Source organism: Engraulis encrasicolus, chromosome 10, assembly GCF_034702125.1.
Source record: "Engraulis encrasicolus isolate BLACKSEA-1 chromosome 10, IST_EnEncr_1.0, whole genome shotgun sequence".
Lineage (NCBI taxonomy): Eukaryota > Metazoa > Chordata > Actinopteri > Clupeiformes > Engraulidae > Engraulis > Engraulis encrasicolus.
The window spans coordinates 52,784,251-52,808,681 of NC_085866.1; the positions used below are offsets into that span (position 1 = coordinate 52,784,251).

General features: G+C 45.7%; 2 protein-coding genes and 3 non-coding genes across 8 annotated transcripts; 1 reads left to right on the forward strand and 4 right to left on the reverse strand.

Annotated features, from left to right (window-relative positions):
- Positions 1-11,936, reverse strand: naca (nascent polypeptide associated complex subunit alpha). Of its 4 annotated transcripts, XM_063209310.1 has the most exons (10): positions 11,822-11,936; positions 10,615-10,690; positions 5,107-6,308; positions 4,392-5,076; positions 3,460-3,545; positions 3,140-3,217; positions 2,389-2,535; positions 1,925-2,053; positions 1,109-1,231; positions 1-366 (listed from the first exon to the last, which is right to left on the reverse strand). In XM_063209310.1, exons 2-10 carry the CDS (start codon positions 10,682-10,684, stop codon positions 352-354), a joined length of 2,535 nt encoding a protein of 844 aa, XP_063065380.1. In that variant the 5' UTR covers positions 10,685-10,690; positions 11,822-11,936; the 3' UTR covers positions 1-351. The 4 variants fall into 4 exon arrangements, with proteins under 4 accessions (XP_063065380.1, XP_063065379.1, XP_063065381.1 ...); XM_063209309.1 differs by having other exon boundaries at positions 4,392-6,308; XM_063209311.1 differs by lacking the exons at positions 4,392-5,076; positions 5,107-6,308 and adding an exon at positions 7,677-8,807 and having other exon boundaries at positions 11,822-11,934.
- LOC134457684 (small nucleolar RNA SNORD59) lies at positions 781-855 on the reverse strand. Its single transcript, XR_010036479.1, has one exon. It is a non-coding gene; the product is annotated as a small nucleolar RNA SNORD59 (small nucleolar RNA).
- On the reverse strand, positions 2,205-2,277 carry LOC134457686 (small nucleolar RNA SNORD59). The gene has a single exon (XR_010036481.1). It is a non-coding gene; the product is annotated as a small nucleolar RNA SNORD59 (small nucleolar RNA).
- Positions 2,651-2,725, reverse strand: LOC134457685 (small nucleolar RNA SNORD59). Its single transcript, XR_010036480.1, has one exon. It is a non-coding gene; the product is annotated as a small nucleolar RNA SNORD59 (small nucleolar RNA).
- Positions 11,917-24,174, forward strand: tfip11 (tuftelin interacting protein 11). The gene is made up of 15 exons (XM_063209313.1): positions 11,917-11,964; positions 13,323-13,535; positions 13,863-14,022; positions 15,390-15,549; positions 16,245-16,372; positions 16,984-17,139; positions 17,806-17,997; positions 18,670-18,783; positions 19,233-19,442; positions 19,907-20,013; positions 20,476-20,644; positions 20,992-21,235; positions 22,229-22,371; positions 22,927-23,092; positions 23,439-24,174. The coding sequence occupies exons 2-15, from the start codon at positions 13,327-13,329 to the stop codon at positions 23,837-23,839; spliced, it is 2,559 nt and encodes an 852-aa protein (XP_063065383.1). The 5' UTR covers positions 11,917-11,964; positions 13,323-13,326; the 3' UTR covers positions 23,840-24,174.
- Positions 24,175-24,431: the final 257 nt, after the last annotated feature.

The window sequence follows — 24,431 nt, forward strand, 5'->3', positions numbered from 1 at the left end:
TATCATCCAGCACAACACTCACACTTTATTGCATTAAGAGAACAGTGGTTCCTGGGAGCAAAAATAACTTTGATTTTCTCTTTAACTGTTCATACTGTATACGGTAGGTACGGTAGTCTAGCATGCGCAAGTCCATCAAGTTTAAATGCGTCTTATATAATAATGCTTTGTGAAGAGGACCTGCTTACTGCACTGCACACCCAAAAAGAAATCATGTGAAAGGGAAGGGGGGTGTTCACTTTTCATCAAGCCACACCTTTATTTGCTTGGGTATAAAGTGTACAAATAATAGAGCAGATTAAATCAGCAACATCTCATATCAATCCCGACTCCACGCCGTCCCCTCCTGACCTACATCGTCAGCTCCTGCAGAGGGAGAGAGAGAGAGGGAAAAACAAACATGACGAAATGAATAACAGCAGGGATTCTTGCTCACTGACCATCGAGAGACAAAGTGTAAAATCATATCACTTAACTACCTCCATCTCTGTCTCAGACCTCACGCCTCGCCGACGTATAATCAGCTGTATATTGGACGTTAATTTAATATTCAAACATAAAAAATTAACTTGTACGTACGTCTGTTTCAAAGTTGTCTTAACGGCAAATTGTTTTTCAGATAAATCACATTTGAATTTTGAATGTTTACATTTTGAATGCCCAATACAAAAAAACCGACGTTACAGTCGACGTAAATCAAGGCCCAAGGTCTCAGGAAAGGATGGCAGATTAGGGAAAATTATTTCCACTCTCAAAAAAACACAAAACACATATGGAAGCTCTTCTCAGGACAGAAAGATTGGCTTCAGCAGACTCAGAAGAACGAAAGTCATACTGTTACATCATCACAGAAGAGACAAACATTTTAATTTCTTCACTACTAAACCATACAGAGACGGTGTGTGATCTCAGTGTATGGATATGAGGTATAGTTTTATCTGTACACTACAGGACTTCTTTTTAAGGGATTAAGTCCAGCTGAGAATGAATTCCAGTCTCATACAAATAAACTCTTACACAGACATGGTCTGGATGAACAATACTCTACAGATACAAGCAAATAGAGTTCACCAAAATGACCAATTATTGTATGAAAATGGAAGTTTACCATAATGGCGTTGACGATATCGTTGTTATTGTTCTTAAGGGCCCGTACTGCCTTGGCCCGCGATACGTTGGCTTGTGACATCACGAGTTCGATGTCCTTCACCTCGACTCCGGTCTCGTCAACCTGAAAACATGAACACATCAATTAGGTCACAAGATTGTGTAAACGTAGCCATTGACGATGTTTTTAATTTCGAATGAATAATTCAGAATTCAATAGTTCCGTTTACTTTGATCTTTTAATTGTGAAACGTTGACGTTTTCAAAGCGGAATTCAGCTATATTTTGAATTAAATTTCTCATGTAAACGTATCAATTGTGCAAGAATACTGAAGTCATTAGCCTTGTTAGGCTGTAAAGCAAAGTCGCATTACAGAAATTACTTTGTCAAAACCCCTTTCCTCCCCGTCTACCTTACATAACTTTCGGCATTGTGTTTTGGCCATGGGTTATAACTGCGCTCCCACCCCCCCACATTCTAAGTTATTCCATGCCAGTTTGTCCAGGCATGTTACTTTACTGCTTCAATTCAATGCAAAACCTATTGGGTCATCATTCCATACGCATTTCATTACCTGTATTTACTGTATACGTGTGTAACAGTTATGTTGAATAAGGTAAACTATTACTCCAAAGGGAATACCGCAACAGCCAGGGAAAGAGTAAGAAGCACATTCCAGTACTGTGACCATCGCCACCTCTTCTTCGCACAACTTCTGTTACACATCTAAAAATCCACTTGGAGCAATGCAAAAGCCAAGTGTAGAATGAGGACCTCAGCCTTGGCAGGCACCCAGTGAAAGATTGAGAGACTCACCTCCTCCTCTTCGCTCTCCTCCTGTACGGTGGGCGTCTGTGTGTTTTCCTGGACGTTTGAGACGGCTTCTCCCTGCACCTTGAACTTCTCGGCGGCGGCCAGCTGAGCTTGCTGTGACAGATCCTCGATCTGAAGTTAACAGAGAGAGAAGAGATAAACATTACCCTCTGTGGCACCCCATTTTCTGTGAGCATATAAAAAGTTGCACCATTACCAAACCGGTATTAGGAATTCACCAAGTTGGACCAAGATCAAACAAGTAGGATTTAATCTTACTACGCCCTCTCAGCAGCACACAAGTAGGCTTCAGCAGAGTCAGAAGAACGAAAGTCAAGCTATTCAATCATCGAGGAACATTTTCTATGCGAGTAGCTATTATGAATGGAGATGGCAGTGTTCTGATTGCCTTTACTGTTGATATAAGCATTACGCATCAACAAAAAAACATGAAAGCGATGCCTTACCTTAGCCTCTCCGAAGACGATGTAAGTGTCTGACGCGGGGCTTTTGTAGACGTCTGGTTTGGTGATGACAAACAGGATGTTCTTGGACTTGCGGATGGTTACCCTGGTAACGCCGGTCACCTGGCGGAGACCCAGCTTGGACATAGCCTGAGAAAGGGGAGTTCAGGAGAGAACGAGGGAAGGGGCGAGAGAGAATATAACAACTTGTTCAATGGTTTCATTGGAGTTGGCTGACAACCTTATAAGCCAAAAATATGGAAGCTCTTCTCAGGACAGAAAGATTGGCTTCAGCAGACTCAGAAGAACGAAAGTCATACTGTTACATCATCACAGAAGAGTCAGGGGCAAGATTGACATCTACATCAAACATACAGCACTCGTATCCGAAGATTATTGCGTACAAGTACCCACAAATTTGGCATATAAATGGAATGAAAAGACCTGTAATTTGAAGGGTGCCTCACTTTGCAGGACAATGACATTTAACAAAAGTCTAACTGAACACGCACACCAACTGCACCAAAGCATCAAGAGGCTAAAGTCACACAGGACTGTACCGACAGCCAGACTTTGAATACAAAGTCATTTGCTCACTTCCTGCCGAATGAGTGAATGCTGCTGACCAGAATGTGGCAGGTTACGTCTAGTCATTATATGTGGTCACTCAAGTCATTTGATTGCTACTATAAATCTTTCTCTGCACATACAGTAATACGATGACTGTCACAACACCAGTAGAGGCACCGCGTACCTTTCTGGCCTTCTTCTCGCTCCTGCTCTGTTTTGCTTTGCTGACTGGCTCCTCATCGATCTCGGCAGCAGCAGCAAGCTGAGGAAAGAAAGTTAAGGCACACATTAGGAGCTTAGATAAAATAACGCCCAGATAATGACGTTTTGCACACCAATTACTAAGGACCATGTACAATTTCAAACATGAATATTGTCAGTTGATGCATTACACTTCTAATGACTTATGTACCCTTCGTCAAATGGCAAATCATTAACCTTCAAAATAAGTACAATAAAAACACACATCAGTCAAGGCATGTGGTGATGAGGGTAAGTGCTCACCTGTGCCTGCTGCGTCTGTGTCTGTGCAGAGTCCTGTTCCTCCAGCTCGGGTACAGACTCGTCGCTGTCGGACTCTGTGCCGGACCCTGTTGATCACCCAGATAGACCGGTATTAGTGCACAGAAACCAACACTAGATATTCCATTGGCTCTCCAAAAACAGCTGCATTTGAACATTTTGTCTAGACATAGAATTTCAATTATTTCTTCATAAATTCATTAGGATTGGAACAAGCTTCACCCAAAAGGTTTTTATTCTTATTTTTTTTTTTTCTAAGAATGCTGACCAAAAGGAAGTAGTTAAAAAAAAAACAGAACAAATGCTGCACTGTGCATATTCCACTTTATGCGAACATAAATAAGCCTTCTACGCATACACAGGGCAGCCTTCTCTCTCTCTTTTTTTTTTTTTACTCATTTCCAATAAGCAAGAGCAATGAGAGATGCAGTAACACTTCAGAACATGAGGATGTAAGCTTGAGGTTGTGATTCCGGTACAGTAACAGCCGATGTGTATGTAGGTAATGGTAGCAATGTGTGTGGATTATGGATGCGTTTGTGGATGGAATAGGTGCCACTACAGGTTCAGGATGAAGCAATGTATATGAATAATGAAAACAAAATACAAGGTTTCCCAAACCACCCTTAACAAGTAACGCCACCCACTCTTAACATCCTAACACCTCCCAGATTCCCCCATTAGAAACAGGCCAGTTTTAGGAAGAAACAAAAAAAAAAAACATTTACTCAAATGAGTGAAGTTGAAAAAAAAAACTCTGGTAAACACAAAACAAAAATGACACCACGTATTAGTTTTGTGAACTATACTCTGAGCAAAGCGCTGTGATGTATAGCACTACTGAGCGTTGTGGTGAGACTGTTGTACACACACAAGAGTGATAGAACGCGACAGAAACACAGAGAAAAAAATACCCTTGTCGTTCTTGATCACAGGCTCCGGTTTGGATGGGGCTTTAGCAGGGGCAGGTTTTTTGATTGGCTCTGGGGCGGGAGCAGGCTTTTTGACTGGTTCAGGGGCTGGGGAAGCCTCTTTGACTGGCGCTGGGGCGGGTGACAGCTCTTTGACTGGCTCAGGGGCGGGTGAAAGCTCTTTGACTGGCTCAGGGGCGGGGGAAAGCTCTTTGACTGGCTCAGGGGCGGGGGAAAGCTCTTTGACTGGCTCAGGGGCGGGGGAAAGCTCTTTGACTGGCTCAGGGGCCGGGGACGCCTCCTTGACCGGCTCAGGGGCCGGGGACGCCTCCTTGACCGGCTCGGGGGACGCCTCCTTGACCGGCTCAGGGGCGGGGGAAGCCTCCTTGACCGGCTCAGGGGAAGCCTCCTTGACCGGCTCAGGGGCGGGGGACGCCTCCTTGACCGGCTCAGGGGCGGGGGACGCCTCCTTGACCGGCTCAGGGGCGGGGGACGCCTCCTTGACCGGCTCAGGGGCGGGGGACGCCTCCTTGACCGGCTCAGGGGCAGGGGAAGCCTCTTTGACCGGCTCAGGGGCAGGGGAAGGCTCTTTGATCGGCGCAAGGGAAGCCTCTTTGACTGGCTCAGGGGCAGGGGAAGCCTCTTTGACTGGCACAGGGGAAGCCTCTTTGATTGGCACAGGGGAAGCCTCTTTGATTGGCACAGAGGCAGGGGCCGCCTCTTTGACTGGTTCAGGGGCATGCTTTTCAGGGGCTGCTGCAGCCTCAGCCGTAACCACGGGAGGCGCAAAAGTTGGCATGGTGACAGGCTTCTCTGGGGGAATCAAAGGGGGCAGATCATCCTCATCTTCAAGGGCTACTGGGAACTCAACAGGCTTGGGCTTGGCCTCAGCTGGCGGGGCAACCACCACCGGCACCACTGGCTCGACCTTGGGATGCTCTGGGGCGTCCTTGGGGGATCGAACAGGGGATCCACACAATGGGGACAAACTCAATGAGGATCCATCTGACGAGGAGCCTGGGGATTCAGCCATGGGCACACTAGGTGGGCTGCACGCCACAGCTTCTGCAAACGACCTTGGGGGGCTGCAGGCCATAGATTCAGCGAAGGACTTGGGAGCAGGAGCAGCGGCCGTGGAAGTGATTGTGAAGGACACAGGAGTGGCAAGTTTGGGAGAGGAAGGCAGCTCAGGGAAATCAGCGACTTTGAGTTTTACATCAACTGGCTCTGGCTCTTGCACTGCTGGCTTTGTCTCCTCAATAACTTTGGGTTTAGCTACGATAACTTCAGGTGCAACCTCAATAACTGAGGGTTTAGCCTCAACCACTACTGTTTCAGCAACATGAACCTCTGGGCTACCTTCTACGACTGGAGCAACTTCAGGTTTTACTTCTACTGGTTTAACGTCTACTGGTTTATCCTCACCGAAGAGGCATGGTACTGGCTCAACAATAACTGGTGCTGGGCCAGGCACGCACACAGCCACCAGAGGGGCGGGGGGAGGTGGTGGAGGAGGAGTGACGGCAATTTCTGGCGCTGCGGGTACTGCGACAGCTTCTTGAGTTTCTATTGTCTCAGCAACCTTGAAGGGCTCTACACTCTTCTTATGCTTCCCCTGCTTACACTTCACCACTTTGGGTGCAACCATCTCTTCCTTGCGGAGGGAACCAGCACCAGGAGAGCCAGCGGGAGGAGAGGCCAGAGGGGAGGCAGCCATGGGGGAGCGGGTAGGGGTGGCGCGGGGACCAGAGGAGGACTTGGGGGAGGTAGGCGAGGAGGAGGAGGCAGACAAGGAGGAGCGCTTCCTTCTGCCGGAGGGGACGTTCTTGGGGGCAGTGTGTCCCGATTTGCCCTCTTTGGGCTTCACATGGGGGTGAGCAGGAGCAGCAGCGGCAGCTGCGGCAGGAGCGGAGGGTGTGGCTGAAGAAAATAATAATAATTTATTTTTTTTGTTTTTGTTCTTAACTGCATGGTGCTCCACTCCAAACCATGCTGGGACGGATGTTCAGGCGGGATGGAGGGGAGGATGATTGGGGATAGGGGGCCACGAGGGAAACCATATTCAAACGTGTTAGGGGAAAAAAAGTGCAAAACTTTTTGTCAAACCTGCTTGCTCACTCGTATCAGACGCAAGTCAACATCCATACCAAACTCATTTCCAGTCTATTGTTATTTGAAGACCAAAACCTGTTAGGAGCACTACAAAACCACACATTGGCTTAAGCAAAGCCATTTTAACCCTGTGAGTGAACACACAAACGCATGCAACCAAAACCAGGCGCAATCTTGTGCTTTTGCTTAACCATTATATGTTGAAGCGAATACTGTACCGTTTCTAGAAATAAGCTCATTTACACCTTCGCACTAAATAATTGAGTTTCAACATTCTCCTTTACTTTTAGGTGTTTTCAGTCTGGCAATGCAAATTTTACCTCCATGCTAACACGCATCATTGAATCTTACAGGTCCTGCTAGCAGCTGGCTGGACGCACAAGATTAAATGATAATTGCTAGCTTGTAACTAGAAATGGCATCACCAGACTTAGAGTGGTTGAAAGAACCGAAGGGTAAGTTAAAACATTCAACTGAGAGAGAGGTGCAAAATGAGCTTATTTCCCAAAATAGAACAGTATTGGTTTTAAAAATATATATATATATATAAAAGCACCATGTCCACAAGGACTATAACAGTATCTAGCACGCTATACGATAATCAAGAACAAAAAAGTGAGGAGAGACTTACAAATACAAAAAGCAGACTACTGGTACCTTCACGGTGCCAGTCTGGCACTTCTATAAACATACAGTACATTACTTTTAACATATCTAAAAAGCGCTGGGGAGCAAAGTGTCAAAGCGGTGGTTATATGCACCCACACACAAGGTTAGGCACCCGTTCATTAGTACAATTTCTAATACTCCAGCCAAGAACTTCTACAAAGCCTTGAGAATTAAGAGCAAAAAAAGAAAGAAAGAAAGAAAAATAAACTTGAGCATTATTACAACTGGCTTGCTTCATCACAATTAGGAGTTTCGCTTTTTTTTTAAACAATAGCCTTAACAGCCCAACAAAACCTATTGATGTCCAATCCTGCTTCTTTTAACATTTCCATCACATTTGAGACAAAAAGAAAACCTGTACCGTTTCTATGTGAAGTGTAAAAAAAACCCTCAAGTGTTGTAAGAATGTTTGACAAATATTTTCACGAATGTAGGACAGGACGCGCAAGAGACGCAGTTGCTTTTCAAATAGAGCTGCGCTTTCAGACTTCACATATAATCACCCACCTGACAGGTGTCTGGAAGTGAGGGAGGGGCCAGAACAATTAGGCCCCGCCTTCGTCTGGGCAGCCTGAGAGAAGATGGTAACTGGTTCCGCCTTCAGCGCGGTTCCAGTTTGAGTCGAGATATTGATGGCTACGGGTTCCGGCCCGTCCACTTCCATTGGTTTGTCTGCATCAGCAGTGGAATCTAGACTAATAGTTTTTAAGTTCTCAGACAAAGTTTCAGTTACTGCGGCGGGTACTGGAACGGGTCCATCAATTTGGTCGGGTACCTCGGCAATGGGTTCTTCAGCCTCGGGTTCACACGCTGCGGGTTCTGGCACGGGAGTTTCAGCCACAGGCTCTGGTTCTTGAGCCGGCTCTTCTGGCACTTGGGTGGCTGGTTCTTCTGCTGCCGCCTCCTTTAGTTCTTCTGTAACAGACACCACTTCCACGGCGACTGGGGCTTCTTCCACGGCGACGGGGGCCTCTTCCACGGCGACGGGGGCCTCTTCCACGGCGACGGGGGCCTCTTCCACGGCGACGGGGGCCTCTTCCACGGCGACGGGGGCCTCTTCCACGGCGACGGGGGCCTCTTCCACGGCGACGGGGGCCTCTTCCACGGCGACGGGGGCCTCTTCCACGGCGACGGGGGCTTCTTCCACGGCTGCGGGGGCTTCTTCCACGGCGACGGGGGCCTCTTCCACGGCGACGGGGGCTTCTTCCACGGCGACGGGGGACTCTTCCACGGCGACGGGGGCTTCTTCCACGGCGACGGGGGCTTCTTCCACGGCAACGGGAGCTTCAGAGACAGTCTCAGTCTTGACAACCTCTTCTGAATCTTGAGGAACAGGCACTTCGTCAGGGGTGGAAGCATCTTCTGTAACAGCAGCTGGTACGACTGGTTCTTCTGCAGCTTCTGTGGGCTTCGGTTCTTCAGTAGTCACGGCAGCTTCTACAGGCACTTGCTCAGCCTCTTGCACTTCGGGCAGCCCGTCGCCATTCTCGTGGGCTTGTGCTATCTCGACAGGAGCGGTGGCGACTGCCACTGGTTCGCCAGCCATCTCTGTGGCTTCCAGCAGCACTGGCTTCGCGATTTCAGCTTCGACCACCTCAGGGGAGGAGGTGGTGGTGGCGGCGCCTAGCACCCCCGAAGCTAAGAGGAAGGAGAGGAGGAGGAGGAAGAGCAGGAATAGTAGGGGGGAAGGGCAGTCACAGCGAGAGCATCAGCAACAGCTGACAAATTTGCAATTTGTAAGGGAGGATTTCGTGCCATGTGATCAGGAAGTGTTAAGGACACAGATTCCCCTTTGAGTAGCTAATAGACAGACATACACAGACTCATGTCTACCAAGGTGAGGAACTGACGCCTTCTCACTTTGATCACTTTGACACAAAATGGCAACCAGCTTGGAATCCAACTGTACAGACATCTTTTCAAAGAAATAATCGACGGTGTTGTGTTGAATAGTGTTGAATAGTGACTCAAGAGTGGGTTATTGTGTACTGTAAAATGGCAATCTTTCAAAAGTGTACCCTTTACCCAATTATTTCCATGCAGTGCTCTCATTCAGAATGTGTGTGTGCGCGCGTGTGAGGTTGTCCCAGTATCATACCCAAAGAGCCTGAAAAGAACACCTCGTGGTGTGTGAAGTGGGTTTAAGAACTACAGTTGATCTAATGAAGTGGGAAATGAAGAGTGAAGGAGGAGGAGTCATGATGAGTTGAAGGGATGAGGGGTGGGGAGAATTATAGTTCAACTTACTAAATGCATGAAACCATTTTTCTATGCAGCCCACACAATATCAAGTACCCGTAACAGTATTTCCGCAATATGCTATAGGAACAGCTTATCCGTACATTCATACTACTCCTTCCAACTTCAAGGGAAAAAAAAGAATCCAAAAGATTCAGTATTTAATCCGTTGAGTCCCATAGCAGAATTAGCAGTACATGTAACATTGCAATCAAAGCATACATGGCTTGTTTGACCTCAACGAAAAAGGGGCAAATCCTCAAAAGAAATCCTCCGAGGACAAAAGCTTGGAACTGATATCTTCAAGAGCTGTATTCTTCAGAAGCTGTGCCTTTGTCTCATCACTGGGAAGCCATAATCGCATTACCTTACTTGGCAAGGACTTTTATACACACAAGAATTTGATGGAAAAAAAGATATTTACCCAGTCGCGCAACAAATGTAACCATTAACCTTATCCAGACAACCCATAACAATGAGGCCTTTACTTAGACGTTTGAATTAACAGCATACATGTAAACAAAAACACTAATGTTAAAATGAACCTTAAAAAAAAAAAAAAAAAACCTGTAAAACTTAACCTCTTAACTTTTAACATTATTTAAGTAATACCAGATATACCGACCCGTTCAAACAAGATAAAACCCATAAATATGGAGAATATCCATAAAACAAAAGTCATTATTAAAAGAGTCTCGAGGAACATAGAAGGTTTGGGCAAGTTAGAGTTAAGTAACCGTCAGTCAATCCATTACCAGTTTGTCATGCAACAATATGCATCATGTTTCATGCATGCAAAAATCCTTAACTTCAAACCACCCCAGTGCAAATGTGATCTCAGTGCAGTGCAGGCAATGTTATTGTTCTTCAGAGGGGTCAAGTGGCCCTGGATACCCCAGTATAACACTGTGTGTGTGTGTGTGTGTGTGTGTGTGTGTGTGTGTGTGTGTGTGTATGAACTACTTTATCTTTGCTAGCTTGCCAGCTGAGTAGACAAACTGGCAGAGCTGTAAAACAAACCTAGTCCAAGAAACAGGTGCAAGTCAAAGTAAGCCATCACCTGTCTCGACATGTTTTTGTGTTGCGACTCGCTGAAGTGTGTCTTAAGCATGTTTACCAGATAGATTCTGAGTTCCAGGACCACATTTGAAAGTGTGAGTGCCAGAGGGTGTCTTAGTATATGCATGCATGGTAGTGTAGTACGAACCCGTCTCCACTTGAGGCTGCTGCAGCTCCTGCTCTGTCACTGGGACAGTTTCTGTGGCTTCGCCGGGCATGTTTGCCTGTAACACACACACACACAGAGACAGACGTGTTTAACATCAAATACAAAATCATAACATTTGGTTATAAATGTCATATTCGGTTATTAACACTCATCCTCAATCAGTCAGTAAAACCACAACATCAAAATGCATGACACACGCCAACCATGCCTAGTATCAGTGGCCAGATCACATTTCCAATAGTATTCCATTTATGGTTTCATTCCAAAGCAAAAGAATTTCAACGTGAACATAACATTACAACTACTTCATAGCCATGTCATTCTTGACCAGTCATGTCGCTTGGCTGACAAACAGCCTCGCAGAAACCAAATTTCACACAGTAGTGTTAAAACTGCCTAGGTTGAGGTCACACTTAAGAGGTAAGAGGTGACACGAGAAAGAGGCAAACTTAGAGATGGATACTATGACATTTTGGGTGCCTTGCCGCAGGGACAGTGCCTTTTCTGAATGTCACTTAACACAAACGACTACCCACTGAACCGCTCCAACATGTTTTCACGTGTTGCTGGCTAGCCTGCTTCTACAATACAATGCTTAATTCACACTAGCTCTCTAGCTCGTATGAAACATGTACCGGTGTCAACACTGGTATGGTGTAAACACATCACACCACAACGAAGCATTCACAACACATTAACAGCAGTAATACAGTTTAAAGGGTTATCATAACACTGACGGCTTCTAGAAGTCAGAACGCGTTACATGACAGGCTAATTGTTTCTTTCATAGCTCGAGTGTGATTAGCATTTCACATTTAGCCACCACACCATTGTATGGGCATCAGTACTGGAATGATCCCATAACAAAGTCACTGGATAAGATATAACAACAAGAAACACAATTCTTCTCCAATCCAATAAATCGTCTTTCCTTGAAAAACACTAAAAAAGGCACGTCAAACCAACTCAGCGCACGACAGCCAGCTAGTATCTGTGTGCCTCTCCCCCATTTTGTCCAGTCAGTCGGATCACTTCGGTTCACATATCTTTTTACTGAAAATGTTGTTCACCTCAATACTTATATCAAACGATTGATCAACAACTCCGCCACTTCTGAGTCAAAAAGTAGGCAATTTAACACGCGATTAAAACAGCAGATGGGAGTAGATTAACAGCGGCGACTTACTAGGTTAGGATTCGGGATCCAAGATGGCTGTAAGAGAGAGAGCCTGACCTGAGCCCGTCTGTGATATCACAAAAACAGTACTTCTTGTTCCGGGTCGACACTGCGTATGAAACAGCCTGCGAAACGTCCAGCTAACAAGCTAGGTAAACAACTGTTTGCTTATATTTTTGTGAATTACAATGATATGGCTTTCCCTACACAATTCAAATCTGCAGACAGAGTAATTAAAAGTATAACAAATGTCACTAGCCTCTGTAGTTAGTGGAGCATTGTTTAATACATTCGTTGTGGCTACTAGCTAGCATGAACTGTGTATGATAGCTGAGGATTATGCGAGTGCTTTGAGTTGGCTGCTTGTGTGAAGAAACTACTAGACGTGCAACATCCACCTTCAAGCAATATAAACAGGGTTAACTGAAACACAGAGCTAAAAGCCTGCTGGTTAAGGTTACTAAATTATTGCTACATCAATATGTCAGTCAATGTTGTTGTCACTCATGACAGGCACAATGGTGCTGATGCTGAATTGTAGACACTAGTCGCTAATGGAGTGGATAATCTTGTAGGTGACGTGAAATGACTGATATGTCTTGTTTACGTTGTCAATATCTGTGACAGTTGACACTTGACAACACAAAGTGTAACAGTGTGCTTTTAGCCCCTTTCTTTATTTAGTATAATTACACAAAGATGGGTTTTTATTTTGACACACCTTGGTTACAGTAGACTTCTTCCCTGTCATGGGTGTCTATGGAGCTTCCTGCCCCCCTCCTTCTATCCCCCTCTAATATTTCCGTTTGTCTGATTCATATTTCTATGCTTTCCATATCCTCTTCCCTGTCTCTGTATGCTGTGGGAAGAGGAGTGGGAGTGCAGCCCCAAGCCCCGTGGTGATTGTGTACTGTCTGTTACAAATTACAGAGAACCATCACTAAAGCTTTGGATCTGCAATCTTGTCTGGAGTCATCTTTATTTCAACTAACACAACGCAGAGTGAAATCCCAAACGGTTACACTAGCATTGGTCCGTCCACGAAAAGAGTGCCTGTTGCTAACTGGGGGAAGTGATTGCAGTGTGAAGTGAAAAGCCTTGAAAGCCCAACTGGGAAACTCCAACTCCCATTGTCATTGTGACACAGCACTCCACAGCAGACAAGTGTTCACTGCACACAACGAAATTGCATTTATGCTTCACCTGTGCAAGGGGGCAGCCGCCCAAAGGTGCCCCAAGGGAGCAGTGCGGCGGGATGGTACCGTGCTCAGGGTACCTCAGTCATGGAGGAGGATGGGGGAGAGCACTGGTTAATTACTCCCGCCACCAACCTGGCGGGTTGGGAGTCGAACCGGCAACCTTTGGGATACAAGTCTGACTGACACCCTAAGCGTTTACCCATGACTGCCCTAGTGTAATGAACATTTCAGATTGACTTGCTGTCTGGAATCCCCCCAGCACTTAAATGCAATCTTGCTTTGACTTTTTTCTTTATAACTCTCCCCGACAGAAACATGTCTATGTCCCACCTGTATGGGAAAAGGGACGAGGAGGAGGAGGATGGCGTGGAGATTGAGAAGTTTGAGGTGACGGAGTGGGACTTGGCGAACGAGTTCAACCCCGAGCGCCGCCGCCACAGGCAGACTAAAGAGGAGGCCACCTACGGCATCTGGGCAGACCGCGACTCGGATGAGGAGAGGCCCAGCTTTGGAGCCGGGAAAAGGTACTTGGAGTAGTGAGTGATCTGCGACAAGCAGTAAAAATAAGGGATGAAGTGCTCTCCAAAAGCATGGGCAGTTGAGTTGAAGTCTAAATTATAGTCTAGCATTAGTCTAAACTCTGTACGATGAGACTGAACATAAACGTGTTTTTCTTCCCCTTTTCCGCTTCATTCTCATCCTCTTTATCTTCCTCCTCTCCTTCTCCCTCCTTCTTCATCCACTTCTCCTCCTCTTCCCATCATTCTCCTCTTCCTCCCCCTTCTCATTATGTTCCTCCTACCCATCCTCATCCTCCTCACCTTCCTCATTCCTCCTTCTCTCCTGTTCAGGACTAAGGACTACTCTGCGCCGGTGAGCTTTGTGAGTGCTGGTCTGCGGAAGACTGCTGCGGAAGAGAAGCAAGAGAGGGCTTCAGATGACTCTGATGGGGACGGAGAGCCGGCTCCCCAGCCCACCCGTGCCCCTGCGCCCAAGAAGACACTACAGACTGTGAGCAACTCTTTCCATTCTTTCAATTCAAGCACATCTGCAGTATACGTACATGAAACACAAGTTGTCCGACTTTATTTTCAATCAATATTTTTGATTAACCCTTTAGCTACCATGACTGCCGTGAACGTCCGGCTGGATCTGTACCATAACGGCCGCGGCCGGACGGAATATTTTCATATGAAAATACGGCTGAACGGCCGTCATCATGCAGTTTTTCCAGCTTTCAAACACTTTAGTTCAATATTACAGACCCTCCTCGATATACTTTCAGTATAAAAACTATATGTTTATATTATTTTATTTTTCAGTATTTTAGATTTTATTACGAGATGCGCCGCTTTATGCGACTTGGCAATCTGCCGTCAATTCAAATGACGGCCGTCCGAGATTGAATGGCTACAAACACAACCATTCTGTTTCTACAACCAATATACACTAAATATGAAAACTTCCAACCCTCTTCGATCTATTTTCATGGTCAACAGCACATGTTTATGACTATTTAGGCTATTTTTAGATCATGTTGTTTTATTAGGCTTTTGAGATGGTGTTCAACTGGGTGTCTCTGCTATCACGGACACTTCTTTGGCATGGTTTAGTTCAAACATTATTAGCTTGTGTAGTCCATTACAGTTATCGCATATAATCCATAGGCCTACGGCTTGAAAACAGGACTTCTGGGTGAACGACATTTGTTGTCGTCACATGTTCATTGTTCAACTTTGACCCTGGATGGATGGACGGATAGATAGATAGATAGATAGATAGATAGATAGATAGATAGATAGATAGATAGATAGATAGATAGATAGATAGATAGATAGATAGGCCTAAATATAGAGATATATAGATAGATAGGCCTAGATAATATCGAATTTTATCAAATTTTTATCATTTAATCCACATCAAAGGCACTATATGGGAATACTGAACAATTAATTATCCATAAATGATATACCATTTGAAAGTGTGTTTTCTCTACTTTAATATGAAAGTAACTTGTAATTGACACTTTTCATTTCTTTTCAAGTTATTTGACATTATTTAAAATATGATCAAAATGCAGCTTTTTTCTTAGAATTCTTGGTAGAATTCCGGCCTATTCATAAAAAATTCTGTTAGCTAAAGGGTTAAACTATTGTCTCAGTGGATCATCAGCTGTAGGAAACATCCTTCCTGTGTTGTAACCTGTAGGGTTGCAGAACATGGAAAAAACTACTTTGTGCACATGAAAGTTACACATGAGCTATGCATTGGGATTGCTTTATTTTGTGATCCCTAAACCTTACCTACATGCAAAATGACATAATTGCAGATTTTTACGTGTAAGTATTTTGCTTTTTTTAAATGTTTGGATCCTTCAGGGTGGCAACTTCAAGAGCCACCAGAGGTCATTTGCTGCAGGTGTGAGGCCCGGCCAGGACAACCTCGGCAACTGGGAGAAGCACACACGAGGCATCGGGCAGAAACTGCTGCAGAAGATGGGTTATCAGCCAGGCAAAGGCCTGGGAAAGAACGCTCAAGGTGAACAAACACAAATCTTTTCACAATAGTTGTTTTTAGTAGCTTGGCTGTTGTACCATGTAGACCGAGCTTGGTCGGTCAAACCATCTCACTGATGGAAAGGTTGCAATGGAGTCTTGAAAATGGTTTTGTGTACTACTGGACAGAGATAATAAGCAACCAAACCAAGGGATGCAATGAAGAAGTAGCAGTTTGTTTGCTTGCTATTGATTAAGTTCTAACCTTTTGGGAAATAACGATCAGGGAATTGGTAGGTTTGCACAACCGAAATGAATGTCAAGTGCAGCATTACAGGCAGTATAAGCGGGCTCAGTCTAGAGTTCTTATTAGACTTTTAAATGAATAGCAGTATTTTTCTCTGTCTGCCAGTTGTGAAGTGAGTTGAGTGGAGAGTTGTATCCTCCTTCTGTGTTGGGATATTGTGAATGGTATTGAGGCCAAGGTCCCTGCTGTTTCTGCCTCCCAAATGTGAAGTGGCTGTTCTGCTCATTGTGATGTGTCCAGGTATTGTGAATCCTATTCAGGCCAAGGTTGCTTTGTTCTGTACCCCAAATGTGAAGTGAATGTTATGAATGAATGAATATGTACCTCGAGTCTTGTGAATCTTATTAGGCCCAGGGTCCCTCTTTTCTGTCTTCTTTATATGAAGTGACTGTGAAGTGACGTCCACTCACTGTTTTCCGTATTTTAAACAGGTATTGTGAATCCTATCGAGGCCAAGGTGAGAAAGGGCAAAGGAGCAGTGGGGGCCTACGGTAACGAGAGGACCAAGCAGTCGCTACAGGACTTCCCCGTAGTCGACTCGGAGGAGGAGGAAGAGAAGGTAATGTGGTTTGGTTGTAAAACAAACAATATTTTCCTCCTGTGTACTCATAGCTTCAGCTCAGCTATTGCTGCTTTGTTTGATACTGCTTCTAATGCCACTCCTATTGCAATAGTACTATTGCTATACTATTATTAATTAATAACAACAATCATGGTAATAGCAGTGATAATAGCCATTGTAATGCACAGTTTAGACACCCATGGTCACATACAAAATAATTTGCACGGATGGAACGGACGGAAAATGCAAATGAACAAGCAGTATATACCATATCTCATTGTTTTACATGATGTGAAACTCACCTCTTTAAAATTGGTTTGTGTGTACTGGCTGATGTCACTACTGTATGGATTAAATGTTTTTTTTTTGGTGGACTATCTAAGAAGCATATCCCTTACAGTACATTACTTAACAATTAGTAATTAATTTATGTGCATTAGCTGAGGTTGTACAATCAGACGTCTGAGCCCAACAAAACGTCACTGAGCCTGTGTGTGTGTGTGTGTGTGTGTGTGTGTGTGTGTGTGTGTGTGTGTGTGTGTGTGTGTGTGTGTGTGTGTGTGTGTGTGTGTGTGTGTGTGTGTGTGTGTTTTGTTTGCTTATTTCAGGAGTTCCAGAAGGAGCTTGGCCAATGGCGTAGAGAGCCGGGCGCCGGCAAGAAGAAGCCCAAGTACTCCTACAGGACGGTGGACGAGCTGAAGGCTCATGGGAAACTGTCCAACAAGAGCATGGTCACTCCTGCTGGAGAACTGGCCAAGGTCAAGGTGAGCAGGGCCAGATTAACGTACAGGCTAGATATGGCTGTAGCCTAGGGCCCCCCCACCTGCCAGAGGGCCCCCACTTGGCCAAAGGGGGTTCAATAGTTGCATAATTGTGAGAAGATTCCATATTGAAAAATTCCTCCCCACAGTTGGCAGACATGTCGTCCTTATTTCCTATCTTGGAATTATGACACCGTCTATGTAATATTGTCTCAAAATTTGCCTTTTTAGGGGTCCTACAGCAACCTGTAGCATAGGGCCCCCCAGCCACCTTAATACTACCCTGAAGGTGAGATATCCTTGGATAAATACCGATGACACTGCAAAGGACCAGATGAATGTACATGTATAGTGCATTGCCCATGTGTTCCATACATTACATTTTGCTATGCATTTTACTTGTGTTTATGCTGGTCTATACACCACGTTGTCGGTTGGTCCATCTGTCTGTCAGTCAGTCAGAAAGCGGCTTGTGGAGTGTTTGCTCTCAACATACTGTAGGGCTGTTGGCCTGTAGTTCAACTTACAGTATCTTCCTGGTTGAATCAATAGTCATGTTTGATCAATGATGTTTGACTTCTATCTATCCTCACATCCTCTCTCTCTCTCTCTCTCTCTCTCTCTCTCTCTCTCTCTCTCTCTCTCTCTCTCTCTCTCTCTCTCTCGCAGGTGATAGACATGACGGGTAGGGAGCAGCGTGTGTACTACAGCTACACCCAGATGTCCCATAAGCACAGTGTTCCCGAGGAGCCCACTCTGAGCGAGGTGGTGCGGGAGCAGAAGCCGGCTGGTTTCGCCCTGCCCGAGCTGGAGCACAACCTTAAGCTGCTCATAGAGCTCACAGAACATGACATTTTACAGGTAAGGAGCATACCTGTCAACCATCTCTAATTTCCCGAGAAACTCCCTAATTTTGAATCCTTTCCCGATTTCTTCCCGATTTGACATTTTTCCTGAAAATATCCCGGATTTTTCACATTATCAAAAAACACCGTCGGTCCAGAAGCTTTATTATACCCACGGCCCTGTCCGACGAGCCACACACCCTCTCAGAGGGTCTTGCTTATCAAGCATTCAAGCTACCTGCCAGAAGATTGTATGCCAGATGCCATCAAGAATTTAAGTTCCTTGAAAATACGAGCTGTCACCCTCGAGCTCCATAGCGCTTGTGCGCCCACTCTTTTCCTCAGAAACCGTCACTTCATACAACGCATAAAACAGCCTCGGAACAGCGAATCATGCGATTAACCTAATCACCTGTTCCAGCACGAAGTTTTGCACGAACAGACAACTTGTGCGACAACACAACAAGAAGAAACTCATTGCGCTCATTTCATTGTTTTGTTTTCATTGCATTGTTTCTCCACGCTGTAAATCTTGTGCTGAGTGATTTTAGACAGGACTGTCTTTGCAGTATATATATATGTGTGTGTGTGTCTCTCTCTCTCTCTCTCTCTCTCTCTCTCTCTCTCTCTCTCTCTCTCTCTCTCTCTCTCTCTCTCTCTCATGTAATCTCTCCATTTCTCCTCATAGAGTGCTCGTCAGCTGCAGCATGAGCGCGACACAGTAGTGACCCTGACACACGAGAGCGCCGCCCTAGAGGAGAGACTGAAGGAGGAGGATGAGGCCCTGACTCGGCTGGAGCAGGTGCTAAAGATGGCTAGTTTGTTTGATGTTATGTGGAGTTTTATATTATCTTTCAAAAGGACCCACCCTTAAAATGATGCCTGTGCATATGTGGAGCAGGTGCTAGAGCAGCCTATTTAGATTCTTGCACTATGGTGTTTTCTATAGTCTTCATAAAGAAAGTGTGTGTGTGTGCGTGTGTGTATGCGTGTGCGTGTGCGTGTGCATGCGTGCGTGCGTGCGTGCATGTCTGCGTGTAGCAGGTGCTAGAGAAGCCTATTAGATATTCTTGCAATATGGTGTTCTCTATAGTCTTTTAAAAGTATCCTAAAGAAAGTGTGTGTGTGCGCGTGCGTGTGTGTCTGTGTTTAGCAGGTGCTGGAGCAGCCTATTCATAGATTCTTGCAATATGGTGTTCCCTTTAGTCTTTTAAAAGTGTCCTAAAGAAAGTGTGGGTGTGTGTTGCACAGGTGCTGGAGCTGGTGGAGCGGTTCGAGGCCTCAAGTGGGGGCATGGGCGATGGTGAGCCCCCTGTCTCGCTGCAGGAGTGTGCGCAGGTCTTTGAGAAGCTCCAGAGTGGTTTCTACCAGGAGTACAAGACTCTGGGACTCTCTGACCTGGCAGTGTCTGTGGTGCACCCGCTGCTAAAGAACAAACTCAGCCACTGGAACCCCCTCGACGTGAGTCACCAAAACCTTCAAAAGAACGTCACTGTTTTACTGCTTTGGCCACTAGGGGTGTGACGAGACGCTCAGCTCACGAGAAGAGACGAGACACGAGATTGGGTTCACGAGATCGAGACGAGACGAGACGAGATTTTAAGAAAACTAAATGAAAAATCATATATGACTGGACAACAGACTTTTATACCCAGTTGTACATGCATTTTAAATGTTATATTATAACTCATGGCCACTCATTTCTGTATGCACTAGGGACGGTACAATACAAACCGAAGCCGTACCATTTCCTACGTGTCCCAAACCGTGACGTTCCAAACAACCATGGTTCATGGTTCCCCCAAAAAAATATCAGTTAAAGGACAAGTGCACTTTTTGACCTTAGCCCATGGAGGATGTGGGCCAGGGAGTCTGTGTATTTAGTCAAATGATTAAAATGTTGGATGTTTTGCTGCTCCCTGCAGGACTTTGCGTATGGTCTGGAGGAAGTGGGCCAGTGGAGAGCCATACTGGAGTCAGACCAGATGCATCACGGAGCTCCTGACGCTGCCAACATGGACCCCTACCACAGGTGAGTCAGTAAACTACACATACTAATGCAATCAAATGTCAAGGCAGATCATGACAGCTACTGCTGTATTGTTGTGTAATATTTAAGCAGTAAAATGCCAGCCTGTGACTGTGAGAGCACTGTAGACTAGAGAGCAGGGAATACTTCAGTCTTTGTGTGTGTGTGTGTGTGTGTGTGTGTGTGTGTGTGTGTGTGTGTGTGTGTGTGCGTGTGTGCGTGCGTGCGTGCGTGCGTGCGTGCGTGCGTGCGTGCGTGCGTGCGTGCGTGCGTGTGTGTGTGTTATCAGATTGCTATGGTAGGTGCACAGTAGATCAATGGCAGACCAGGAGTGTGCATGAACACACACACACACACACACACACACACACACACACACACACACACACACACACACACACAAACACACCATATACCGCCCCTTGATGCTTTGTGTACCTATTGTGTGTGTGTATGTGTTACCAGGCTGCTGTGGGAGGTTTGGGTGCCGGTGATCAGGAGCACGGTAGCCCAGTGGCAGCCCAGGACCGTGGGCCCCATGGTGGACTGCATCGAGTGCTGGGCCCCCATACTGCCCCTCTGGATACTCGACTACCTGCTGGAACAACTCATCTTCCCCCGGCTACAGAAGGAGGTAATGTGTACCGCACGCATGCACACACACACACACAGGGATTGTGCTAAAACAATCACACACTCAAAACTGGTTGTAGTCTGCAGGCAAAAGTAATCGGTAGATATTTATTTGTTTTTCAATATGCTGAAATGATACAGACAGAAGGTCCTATCAGCCAGTTAATGGTGTGCAACTAATATTTTGTCTGGTGTTGAACAAGTTCCATTATATCTACTTCTCCTTTCTAAATGGTACAGTAACAGTAACACATTCACAGTACATATTCACTCAAGAAACTTGTTTGTCTTTCCTGGCTTGTGATTGGCTAAGACTTATTTTCCTGTCCCTTGTGATTGGTTGGCCAGGTGGAGAACTGGAACCCTCTGACGGACACGGTGCCCATCCACGCGTGGCTGCACCCCTGGCTGCCCCTATTGCAGGGCCGCCTGGAGCCGCTGTACCCGCCCATCCGCAGCAAGCTGGCCAACGCCCTGCAGCGCTGGCACCCGAGCGACGCCTCCGCCCGCCTCATCCTCCAGCCCTGGAAGGAGGTGTTCACGCCAGGCGCATGGGAGGCATTCATGGTCAGGAACATCCTGCCCAAGCTGGGTTAGTGCTCTAGTTCTTTCTCTCGGTCTGCTCTCGCTGTATCTCTTCCTATTCCCAAGCTGGGTAAGTATAGGGCACACATACACCACACACACACGCAGGGAATGCCAGGGAGGCCTACGTGGTCCGGAATGTCTTTCCCAAGCTATGGAGGTTTGTGCACTCACTCCTTAGACGCTCTGGGGAGTGTCCCAAGAAGGTTAAGTGATAACACCTGGCTGAGATAACCCTACAGGAAGTGGTAAACCTGCTCATAGATGGCCCACAGATGTCATTTAATTTAGAAAATGAGGACTCCAGGCTCTTCTATTCGATGATTTATCACTGCTGGAAAGTTAACTTAAACTGGTTTACTGCTGAGCCACATTCTTGGGATACCCCCATGAGCGTTATCATGTTACTTTTGTTTGTTTGGGATTTTTACCAGATTTGACTGTATATTTAATCGTGTTATATTAGAGATATATCCATTTGGAATTGGTGTAAATGTTTTATTTATGAATACAGAAATTACTTGCGAAGAGTTTTACTTACTAAGAGTGTATAATTAATGTGTTTTTTAATTGTTTCAGTGTTGAGTTTGATTTGTGTGTGTATGTCTTTCACTGTTGCAGAATTGTCTGTATATTGAGTGTGAGTGCATTGTATTGTTCCATAGTTGTGTCTGCCTTAGTACAGTGTGTATGTGTGTATGTTATTTCAGAGCTGTGTCTGTCTAGTACCCCCATCAGCAGCATGTATTGATGGTGTGTGTGTGTATTTCATTTTGTCCAGAGTTGTGTCTGCCTTAGTTACAGTGTGTGTGTGTGTGTGTGTGTGTGTGTGTGTGTGTGTGTGTGTGTGTGTGTGTGTGTGTGTGTGTGTGTGTATTTAATTTTTTTCAGAGTTGTGTCTGCCTTAGTTCCAATGTGTTTGTGTGTGTGTTTTTAATTTTGTCTAGAGCTGTGTCTGCCTTAGTTCCAATGTGTTTGTGTGTGTGTTTTCTTATTCCAGAGTTGTGTCTGTCGGAGTTGGTAGTGAATCCCCATCAGCAGCATATGGAGCCGTTTAACTGGGTGATGGACTGGGAAGGCATGCTCTCCCCATCCAGTATGGCGGCCCTGCTAGACAAGAACTTCTTCCGCAAGTGGCTGCAGGTGCGTCCAGGGCTCTAAATTTACACCCACAACTGGCCAAATTCAGATTGCCTGGTAGAAAAAGAAAGGCTACTAGTCACTTTGACCCATTAGTGAATGTGTTTGGCTTGTAAAAGGAACACTAACTATCCGTTTTGGCTGGTGATGAAAACGGTTGAAGAGTCCTGCGTAGGTCAACACTGAAAAAGGTGGCAGGTGCTCTGCTCTGGCATAGAATAGAATGGAATGGAAAAATAATTGGACACCTGTTTATTGTCACTCATGGACTGTACAAAGTACACTCACTCAAAATAGCACATGGTTGTATGCACAGTTACTTGGAAATCAATAGTAATCCAATACCAGATAATGTATATTTACATTAATGTACTTCATCAAGAGACCATACATCTTAAAATCGCTGTATACTGTATGTACTTTAAGTAGTGTGTGTGTGTGTGTGTGTGTGTGTGTGTGTGTGTGTGTGTGTGTGTGTGTGTGTGTGTGTGTGTGTGTGTGTGTGTGTGTGTGTGTGTGTGTGTGTGTGTGTGTGTGTGTGTGTGTGTACACCCGCAGGTGCTGTGCTCGTGGTTGAGTAACAGTCCTAACTATGAGGAGATTACCAAGTGGTACCTGGGCTGGAAGGCCATGCTGTCAGACACGCTACTCGCACAGCCACTGGTCAAGGAGAAGTTCAATGAGGCGCTGGACATCATGAACAGAGCTGTGTCATCTGGCGTTGGTATGTCATTCAGTATCATGCACTATATTCATAATAATAATACCACTCACTTCATCTGCAATTGGTCTGAAGTTTTTTTTCAATAAAACACACCACTTTCCTTTTTGAAGCTATTTGCTTAGTTGATTTGGCATCGAGTCATTCAATGCAACACCCATTACATTTGCCCTTTTGAGCATGCTACTTCAACTGTTAAATGAAATTACTTGCATATTAACTACCATTTCTTAATCACACTGAAGATCCCTGTGCTTCAAGTGCATTTTAATGTCTTAATGTCTCTAATTTTGGAGTCTTATGTAATTGTCTCCTTTCTTCTTTCCCTCCCTCCCTCCCTTTCCCCCAGGTGACTACATGCAGCCAGGTGCGCGCGAGAACATCGCCTACCTGACGCACACGGAGCGCCGGCGTGACTTCCAGTACCGGGCGCCGCAGGAGCGTCAGGAGGCGGAGAGTGTGGCACAGAGGGGCATCGGGGCCATGGGGGTGGCGGGCACGGGCGCGGGGGGCGCCTCGGGGAGCACGGGCGTAGGATCAGTGCCCACCAACCTGAAGGACCTGGTGCAGGCTAAGGCGGCAGAGAAGGGCATCGTGTTCATGCCTGTGGTGGGCCGGCGGCACGAGGGAAAGCAGCTCTACACCTTCGGCCGCATCACCATCTACATCGACCGCGGGGTCGTGTTCGTGCAGGGGGAGAGGACATGGGTGCCCACGTCACTGCAGAGCCTCATAGACATGGCCAAGTAGACTGGACTGGACAGTATTACACCTCAACCCTTAGTGTGTGTGTGGTGTTCGTGCAGGGGCAGAGGACCTGGTACATGTCAGCCCAGAGCCTCATAGACATGCCGAAATGGACTGGACTGGACAACTTAACCGTGTGTCTGTGTATGTATGTTTGGATCTCTGTGCCCACCTCCTTGCAGAGTCTTATTTTGATATGGCCAAGTAGGCTGGAGATTCGTTCTGTCTGTCTGTGTGTTTTCGGGTAAGATCACGGTGTAGTTTTGTATTCATTTTTATGGATCCACCCTCAAGAACCATAACAAGGTTTTCTAATAAAATGGCTATTTGATATTAAACTCCTTTTGAATTTATTTTAATAATTCACCTGCATATATGGCCAGTAAAAATGGTAACGTTCATACAAAAAATACTCTGGAGCATCAGGAACGGTTCCTTCCTTGTAAGATCTTACAAACATTTAGGGCTCTAAATTATCACCAGCCAACGGGCCAAATGCTAGTGAAATTTCATTTTGGCAGGTAGAAAAGATCAACTTACTAGCCACTTTGATCCATTAGTGAGTGGGTGTTTGCCTGGTAAGATTTCATCAACT